The sequence below is a fragment of the Hyperoodon ampullatus genome, assembly GCF_949752795.1.
Source record: "Hyperoodon ampullatus genome assembly, chromosome: 16".
Taxonomy (NCBI): Eukaryota; Metazoa; Chordata; class Mammalia; order Artiodactyla; family Ziphiidae; genus Hyperoodon; species Hyperoodon ampullatus.
Genome location: NC_136929.1, coordinates 57,347,389 through 57,356,768, shown reverse-complemented (window position 1 = coordinate 57,356,768; position 9,380 = coordinate 57,347,389). Strand labels below are relative to the sequence as shown.

Here is a 9,380-nt window from a genome sequence, read left to right as displayed (position 1 = left end):
GGCCCACTCCACTGGCTGGCAGTTGATGCTGGCTGTCGGCTGGGGGCACAGCAGGGACTGTTAACCAGAGCATCCAGTTTTCATATTTCATGTGGCTTCTTCCTGTGGCTTAGACATCTCACAGCACAGCAGTTATGTTCCAAGAGGGAACAGCCCAAGGATGAGCATTCCAAAAAGAGGGAGCATTCCAAAAGGCAGGAAGCAGAAGTTTCCAGCCCCAGACATGGCTTCTCCAGCCTTCTAAATGGTCAAAGCAGTCGGAGGATCAGCCCAGATTCAAGGAGAGGGAAATAAGCTGCATCTCCTGATGTCAAAGGGAGGAGAGAAATTGGTGCAGACCATCTTTGGAGACCACCACATTCAGGGTTAAGAAAAAGGCTATTTCTTACATTTTGGGAAGATAATTATAAGTCATGATGGATGCAGAGGAATATTTCTTTACTTAATAAATGAGAATTGCTTCTCAGTGTTGTATTTTAAGAAGATACACATCAACCACTCCCTATGTTGTCCCCTCTCTGCAGATCTGTTGCCTAAAGCAATAAAAAATGGCCAGAGGATCAGTATCTGATGAAGAAATGATGGAGCTCAGAGAAGCTTTTGCCAAAGTTGGTAAGTAAACCTGATACCTCAATTCACACAATTCTCTTCTTTTTTAGTAGCTTTAGGACAGATTCAGTGAATGGTAACATGAGCAAAATAGCAGAAGGGACAGGAATACAGTGGTATTGGTTAGAGGAGCTGGGAAACATTTTTGAAAGCTGTTCTTCAAGAAAATTACTTCTTTCTCTATCTAAACATGGAATATGGGCCCTTTGTCACCTGTAGCCTTTCCTGGTAATGGCCAACTAAGTCTCATCTTTCATAGCTTGTCTGCTTTCTTTGGTTTCCTTTGTTTTCCTAGTATTCCATACTTATTCTTACTCTGTAGCCCCAAACCTGTAATTTATTTTCCCATCTGTTTCTATGAGAGTCTCTTCAGATTCAGCTTTCAGAACCTCTGTTTTGAAATTATGACTCTTGGATGTTGGAAGTGATGCTAATGCCCATATCCAATAGCAACAGGCCTCTTGTGAGATTCTGACTTTGCATGGGGTCAGGCCACAACCCCTGAATGACTGCCTCTCCTGCCCACTCCCCTCCAATCCAGCCTACTCTCACCTCTCTTCATGCTGTGACCCAAATCGCCCCAAACCTTCAGCTCCCCGTTTGCCTTACAGATTCTGATGGCAATGGGTACATCAGCTGCAATGAGCTGAATGATTTGTTCAAGGCCGCCTGCTTGCCTCTGCCTGGGTACAGAGTGAGAGAAATTACAGAAAACCTGATGGCTACAGGTGACCTGGACCAGGATGGGAAGATCAGCTTTGATGAGTTTATCAAGGTGAGTATGACGCAGAATCCAAGGAGATGCATTTGAAATGTGGGAGTTCAATTCTGAAAATGTCCAGAAATACATTCTCACCCTCCTTGCTTCAACATTGCTTATTCTTTCCTTTATGGTTTTCTCAATCACAGATTGGGTTTCTAAAGATAAATTATGTTTTTGCAGGTTTTTCATGGCCTGAAAAGCACAGATGTTGCCAAGACCTTTAGAAAAGCAATCAATAAGAAGGAAGGGATTTGTGCGATCGGGGGCACTTCACAGCAATCTAGTGTTGGGACCCAACACTCCTATTCAGGTAGGTGTACCAGTGTGGGGCGGGGAAGCTGAGGTGGACAGAGTGTTGGGATGAGCTGAGGGCGGAGGGAGAGAACCATGTCAGAAGGATCCACGTCTTCTAGGGTTACAGATTCCAAACTCAGTATTCAAACCTAAGGGGTACAAAGAAAGGCAGATGTTAACATGAGTGTATTGACTACTGCCTATTTTCCTATGTATAAGTGGGCCAGCAGTTCTGGCTCCAGGTAGGGTCTGATACCAAGTAATCACATCAGCATTTTAAAAGTACATTAAAGGCTGCCAAGATTCCTTTGTAAATCTTCCGGACAAAAAGAGCTACTCAAGCTTCTACCTCCAAAATTCATGCTCCAAAATGCCTGCTGAGCGGTCCAAAATAAGCTGTGTTTTCATTGATTTGAAGGAAAGTTGTATATTTATTCTGAAGGCTGCCATCCAGCAGCCTTCATGGAAACTTCTCCAGAACAGTACAGTAATCCAATAATTCCCAAACTGAGGTCTTCAAAACATTAGTTGATCTTAAAGATCAGCTCATGGTTAAGTACGATTCTTTTTGTTTGTTTGTTTGTTTGTTTGCGGTACGCGGGCCTCTCACTGCTGTGGCCTCTCCCGCTGTGGAGCACAGGCTCCAGACGCGCAGGCTCAGCGGCCATGGCTCACGGGCCCAGCCGCTCCGCGGCATGTGGTGTCTTCCTGGACCGGGGCACGAACCCGTGTCCCCTGCATCGGCAGGCAGACTCTCAACCACTGCGCCACCAGGGAAGCCCAAGTACGATTCTTAATTGCGAAGAAAATTTCACAGCTTTTACTATGTAAACGTGCATTAGGAATCTTCAAGACAATAATATGCTGTGTGATATTTCCCAAACTTTTGTGACTTAGGATTCTTCTGACGGACTCTTTTTTTCAGTGACACGCAATTTGGGAAACACGGTGCTGGGTGGTAAGGCATAACTTGAGGCTTATTAAAATTTCTAAAATCAACTTCTGGCAGCTTTACTGATAGGAAAGAAATAACATATCACAAATGATTTCATTTCATAGCAATTTCATTATACAGTTTTCCCCTGCTACCTGAAAGTAGAGTGTTCCTATGAAACCTTTCATAAACTGAAATGGCGTAAAGCAAAGAAGCAGTTACCTTAGGACATATCTTGCTAATGGAATGCACAGAATAAGTTGAGATGAGACAGATGCTCACAGACACAGTTCAAAACAATGGCCGCTTGATGCTGAGGTGCGGAGTGTGTAGTTCCCGGGAAAGGAGCTGGGCAGGGCCACTCTCCCTGCTAGGGGTGCCCACCGCCTCTGTAAAACAAACACTGCAAAACAAACACGGAGAGCTATTTTTACTTTTAACCTTTTCTCGTAAAAGCAAAAATCCTCTTCGGATTTCTTTTGGTTAACGGAAACAGGTACCAATGTAAGTCTTTTGTAAAAGTGAAGTGGCATACAGCCAGTTTCAAAAAGTGGGGTTACCTGTAATTGTATAAAGAAGCTCAGAGATATTGCAGAGATTGCCTGTGATCATCCCACATTTAAATCAGCAGAGCTAGAGCTAAGCATTAAACCACATTCACATTTAAATTGTATATAAATATAAATATTTAATTATTTATATATATTTACATGTATAAAATACAGATATGTATATATTTACTTCTTTTTTTAAAATAGATGTCTTATTTTTTTAATATTTATTTATTTGGTTGTGCCGGGTCTTAGTTGCCGCAGGTGGGCTCCTTAGTTGCGGCACATGGGCTCCTTAGTTGTGGCATGCGTGTGGGATCTAGTTCCCTGACCAGGTATCGAACCTGGGCCCCCTGCGTTGGGAGCATGGAATCTTAACCACTGTGCCACCAGGGAAGTCCCTATATATTTACTTCTAAATATAATATATTTGCATATATGTAGCGTCTAAATCTGCTTGCTATATATATGTTTTATGATTGGAGTGAACAGAGATTCTGTGCCTATTTCCCAAATCATTTGAGATTTTTAAATGTCAATAAATGTGAGATGATAGGATAATGGACAAGATTAACCTCACAGTGTCTCTCCTGGGCAAAAGAATCTAAGATCCATGTGTATAATTTTGTTTGTATCAGATTTTCACTTTGTAAATAAGTCATTTTAATCATTTACTTGCAGAGGAAGAGAAGTATGCCTTTGTCAACTGGATAAACAAAGCCCTGGAAAATGACCCCGATTGTCGGCATGTCATCCCAATGAATCCAAACACCAATGATCTCTTCAGTGCTGTTGGAGATGGCATTGTGCTTTGGTAAGTAACACTACCTTCTTGGCTTCCGAAGGTTTCCCTAGAATTTTCTGGAATACCAACAATTCACTGCGTTTATCTTTAGGCTCACTTCCTTTGGTACTCAGCTGGATCTGAAATGCTTTTCCAGACTTTCACGTGGCAGGTTCAGGAGAGCAAACTGATTTCAAAAGCAGCTTATAATGAGAAATGTAAAACTACCATCACTTGGGTGGAGGAGAGAGATGCACAGTACAGAGACAAACATGAACATAGAGATACAGTAACACAAGGTCAAAATCAATTATTTTTGGAATATACGCCATTTTGCTTCATCTGAGCATGGCCTGCTGTGAGAGTACATAGACTTGAATGATAATAGCAGCATGATAATTGAAGCATCCAATGCAAATCCTCAAGCAAAAGAACAATTATGTTGAACTACTATCATGAACTAAATATATGTTGTGTAAAAAAAAAAAAAAAGAACTATTGAGTGTTGCACAAATGCTGCAGGCGCCTGGAAAAGGAGGGATGTATTCTATGCACGGGAGCCCTCTCAACACGGTTGGTCAGTTCAGGATGGTGCCTTTGAAAATGCCTCTGTGGCTCTTGCTTTGGCAGCCTCTCTGTGGTTGTGAGATGTGGCATGAATGAGGAGGCTTGAAAGGCCCAGTCTCAGGTGGGCTCGGGAATTGAAGGGAAAGGTGTGTGGGCAAGACTCTGAGCCTCCTACCCCTCCTGTGCTCTGACCAGAGCAATTCCACTTTTGGTATTTTGTTTATTAGAGCTCACCATAAGATTTCATTTTTAAAAAGTTCAACGGCCGATAAAAGACATCAGAAACCTAGCCTGCATGTTCAGGTCCTGACTCTTTAGGTCCTGACTCTTTAAGACCACCCCCTGGTCTTCCCTCAGTCTCTTTCTAGTTGTACCTCCCAAGACCCCCATGACTCAGGCACCCAGCCCAGGGCACGAGTGAAGGGTTGTATGAAGGATTGGCTGCTTCATCAACCATACTCACTCTTCCCCATACACGCCCTGCTTACAACTTGCAACTCTGGCTTTGCCTTTTATTTTCCTTTTTAAGAATGTCCTTCCCCCTCCCCCCTACACAAATCCATTTACTGTAAAATTTTCTGGTTATTCCAACTCCTACTGATCTCTCCCTTCACCGAATTCTTAAAGCACATATTGTTTTTAGTACTTTGGGAGCCATTATAACGTTCTGCTTTGGACTGTTATGTAAATTTTCATATCCATATATTTTGTCTCTGTAATTTGACTCTAAGCTTTTCAAGGGCAGGGATGTCTTATACTTTTTTAAGCCACCCCTCTCTCCTACTGTTTCCCAGAGCTTCTAGTTCACTAGAGTTTCCTATTTTTCAAATAATGATTTAGGGGTTTGTTTTGCATAAATTGCAGTAAAGTGCCTTTTATTTAAATATATGTACACACACACACACACACAGAGCAAAGTTGTGGAAATACATCTTTATTTAAGCATCTATATGCCTAAAAATTGTTAGAAGAAAAGTTAATGTTGATTTCTCTTATTAAGAAAAGAAATAGTCACATTCAAGTTTATTATTCTTTGATTTTGTTGTTGTTCCTTTGGATTTTTTCCCAACTTCCTTTCTCTAAATAAGATGGAAGTGACCTAAGGAAATTTATTTTTAATGACCCATTGGAGGTTAAACCAAAGCTAAGTGGGTAAAATAAGTTTTTCATAAATAATAGCTACTTATTTTGGATGTCTGACCAATGTATTAGATACTTAAGTGGGAGACATTTCTGAAGTACTGACACTATAATGACTACAGGAGAATATAAAACATTTTATTATATGATCAGTTGAAGGTATAGAGTTTGACCAGCTGTCAAATAGAAATTTAGACATTATATAAGCTCAAAAGTGTATAGATAATCGTGAAGCACTCATAGAGAATTTGCCTTAGCTATCCACCCAGAATTTCCTAATGTGCTAAGGGAACCAGAATAATCTTCCAGCTTTTTAGGTGAGTGAATGAAGTAGGATTCTTATTTCCTGCCTCAAAATATTGTATGACTTCAAGGAAAATTAACCTTTCCCACAGATAGTTTGAATCTAGTTGAAACTGCAAAATTGATTTTGTATCTGAACACTGGGTAGCACCAATGATGTTGCTGTCCTCTTTGCTTATGGCATTGCTAGAATCTAAATTCAGTGTCACTGGGCTCTTTTATTTAGAAGCCTGCTTTCTTTAATTGTTTCTCTTTCAGTAAAATGATCAACCTATCAGTGCCGGACACAATTGATGAAAGAACAATCAACAAAAAGAAACTCACCCCTTTCACCATTCAGGTGTGTCTTCCCTGTGTTACCTTAATGTAGGATTGTGCTTTGAAGAAATGAGTCGCCGTGACTGCTGAGCCAGCCTTTTTCAGGCGCTCAGACATTATTTCCAAAGCCCAGGCTTTGGGCTGGTGATCTGTCATGACTAGTAGGCAGAGGGGGACACATTTCTATTTTGTCTTGTATTAATATAGTGGGGGGGGTGAGGGAGGTTAGTGAGTATTAGTAGTTGGGGTAGACTTTGTTTGTTCTGGCCACGTATGAATAAAATTCACATTGGCTAAAATTTAACTCAAACTTTCCCTGGCAATTTATCTTGGAGCTGATGCCAACTACACAATATTTTATCTGAAAAGATTAGCCTTTCTAAGAAGTGAGGGGGTAAAAAACGGGAAGTGCTCTAGCAGCCTTCACAGTGGTATTGGCCACAGACACCAATGTGATAAATATAACTTGCTTTTATGCCTTCAGTTTGTTGATTAACTGGAACAGTGACCGGTAGTAAGTAAGCTGCATTTCTGTCTTATGTTCCAGCATTTTAACATTATTGTAATCTTCTTGCTCAGAAACCACATCTCACTTCTTAAATCATGAGCGATATATTATGTCCTGTTTGGATTTAAGCAACCCTGTGTTCTTAAAAAATGGAAGCCATGATCAAAGCAAGAACTATGATTAAATGTACGTGAAGGCACTTAACGTCATACTTAATCTTTATGTTAAATTTTAGTCTTGGCCGTAAGTGGACATGATATTTTTTACTTGTCATTTTGAGCTCTACATTAGGGTACAAACCCAGTTTTCTTCTGACAGTCCCCTTCCCAATTCACTGGTGGCCTATGTTTTGTTTTTAATTTATCCTAAAAACAAGTTCTGTACATCTTTGACTCAAAAATAATAGTACAGTTGACCACTGAACCATGGGGGGAAGGGGGTGTGTCAGCCCTCTGCTCAGTCCAAAATCCAAATATAATTTACAGTCTTCCCTTCCTGTACTTGGTTCCTCTATAACCATGGTTCTGCATCCATGGTGTCAACCAACCGTAGATCATGTAGTACTGTAGTATTTACTATCGAAAAAACCTACATAGAAGTGGATCCAGCAGTTCAAACCTGTGTTGTTCAAGGGTCAACTGTAGAAAGACCCTGGACTGCACATTTCACTGACCCTATTCCAACTGTATATGAGTTACCTTACCTACATTGTTGTTAGTTATAAGAACATATAATCTGTATGTATGTGGATATGCGTGTGTGTGTTTGTGTGTGTGTGTGTGTACTCAAGGTCCCTAGATATTATAGATACTCAGTAAATTGTCCTAGTAAAAACCGCTCTGTCTTTTCTAGGAATTTCATTTGAATCTTTTTCATTCCTTCAGTATCCAGTCTGAATGTCAAAAAGATATTTTGTTACTCTCTCTCATGACCTTGATTTACATTAACAACTGGGTTATTGACAACAGCCAGTCACAAGACAGTGACTGCCGTCAAATGTGCCCCTTCATTGCTGCCTGATGGAGATGCTGAGAGCGGAGGCTCCATCATAGAGCAGTATGGAAAAAGAAGACTCGTTAGTTTCATCCTGACCAGGATGAGCCTTCAACTCAGGGCTCTGGCTTGATGGACTAGGCACTGCCTGAGCCCACTGTCTGGGTTACTGGATCTTACTCCAGTAAAATCCAGGTGTTACTCCCTGCTTTTTTTCAATGTTAAAAATCTAGTGAAGACAATGCCTCTAGACCTATGAACTTTCTAGAAGCAAAACGTTGCTGCTGCCGATCAAGAACGATCATTTGGCATCTGCAAAGTCAAAAACAAAACTTGCATACTTTTTCTCCTTCAGGAGAATCTGAACCTGGCTCTGAACTCTGCCTCAGCCATCGGCTGCCACGTGGTTAATATCGGGGCTGAGGACTTAAAGGAGGGGAAGCCTTACCTGGTCCTGGGACTGCTGTGGCAGGTCATCAAGATTGGGTTATTTGCCGACATCGAACTCAGCAGAAACGAAGGTACCAGCAAAGCCTCCAACGTTAATAACGGCATGACTTTTTGTTAGTGCGTGTGTTGGGGGCTGTGAGAGGAAGATGTCAGGAGTTGTCAAACTCAGAATCCTCAGTTTTTGAAACTACAGTTATATCCAATCCATTGTATTAATGTAACACATTCTTTCCACACTGCCCAGACTTTTTTTTTTTTTTTTTTTTTTTGCGGCACGCGGGCCTCTCACTGCTGTGGCCTTTCCCGTTGCGGAGCACAGCCTCCGGACGCGCAGGCTCAGCGGCCATGGCTCACGGGCCCAGCCGCTCTGAGGCATGTGGGATCCTCCAGGACCAGGGCACGAACCCGCGTCCCCTGCATCGGCAGGCAGACTCTCAACCACTGCGCCACCAGGGAAGCCCCTGCCCAGACTTTTTGAAATAACAGAGCAAAAGCTTTTTTAAGATTACAGACTACTAATAAGGCTTGTTTAGAACCTATAGCTCAGTCTAGCTGTCTGGGACCCCAACCTCAAGAACTTTTCTGAGTTCACTTTGCCTTTAGACACTTTGTAACAACTTCGGCTATTTTAAACTTGGATTTTACTAAGTGATTCACATTCATATACTGCAGTGATAGCACCAGAGTAGAAACTCAGTTTCTTTCTTACTAAGATTATAGGAAATTACATTTAGAGTTTCAGAGTTCTCAACTAAATATTGTAGCTGTCAGTCTTATTCCACCTGCTGTCAGGGTCCTAAGCATTTAAACAATTCAGCCTGTCCTTTAGACAGTAATAGTAGACCTTGGTAAATATCATACAAAACACACTGTTACCTTTCATTTTTCCTGTACAGATCCTAGTAATATGAAATCTGTAGCCAAATTCTAACCTTTTATATATATATATTTATATTTTATTTACATGTCCAAATCAAAGTAATCAGTGAAGAATCTTGGGGTACCATTTGAAAACCAGTATATTAAACAGAATATAAAGAGGAAAAAAGCAAATAGGGAACTTAGAACACATTAGAAAGAATATTGATTTGCAAATAATGACCTCAGCTAAATTTAAACCTTCTAGCTGAGCAAAAATGACTTAATTCATCTGGGAAACAGAGGAA

General features: G+C 41.0%; 1 protein-coding gene across 1 annotated transcript in view; it reads left to right on the top strand.

The window, feature by feature from the left end:
- Nucleotides 1-548: 548 nt before the first annotated feature.
- Nucleotides 549-9,380, top strand: part of LCP1 (lymphocyte cytosolic protein 1) — a gene marked incomplete at its 5' end in the record, with an annotated part of 37,163 nt that continues 28,331 nt past the window's right edge. The window contains 6 exons of the mRNA XM_079721684.1: nucleotides 549-612; nucleotides 1,221-1,384; nucleotides 1,553-1,682; nucleotides 3,833-3,965; nucleotides 6,204-6,285; nucleotides 8,120-8,285. Coding sequence (XP_079577810.1) covers nucleotides 549-612; nucleotides 1,221-1,384; nucleotides 1,553-1,682; nucleotides 3,833-3,965; nucleotides 6,204-6,285; nucleotides 8,120-8,285 — 739 coding nt within the window. The remainder of the gene's footprint in view (nucleotides 613-1,220; nucleotides 1,385-1,552; nucleotides 1,683-3,832; nucleotides 3,966-6,203; nucleotides 6,286-8,119; nucleotides 8,286-9,380) is intronic.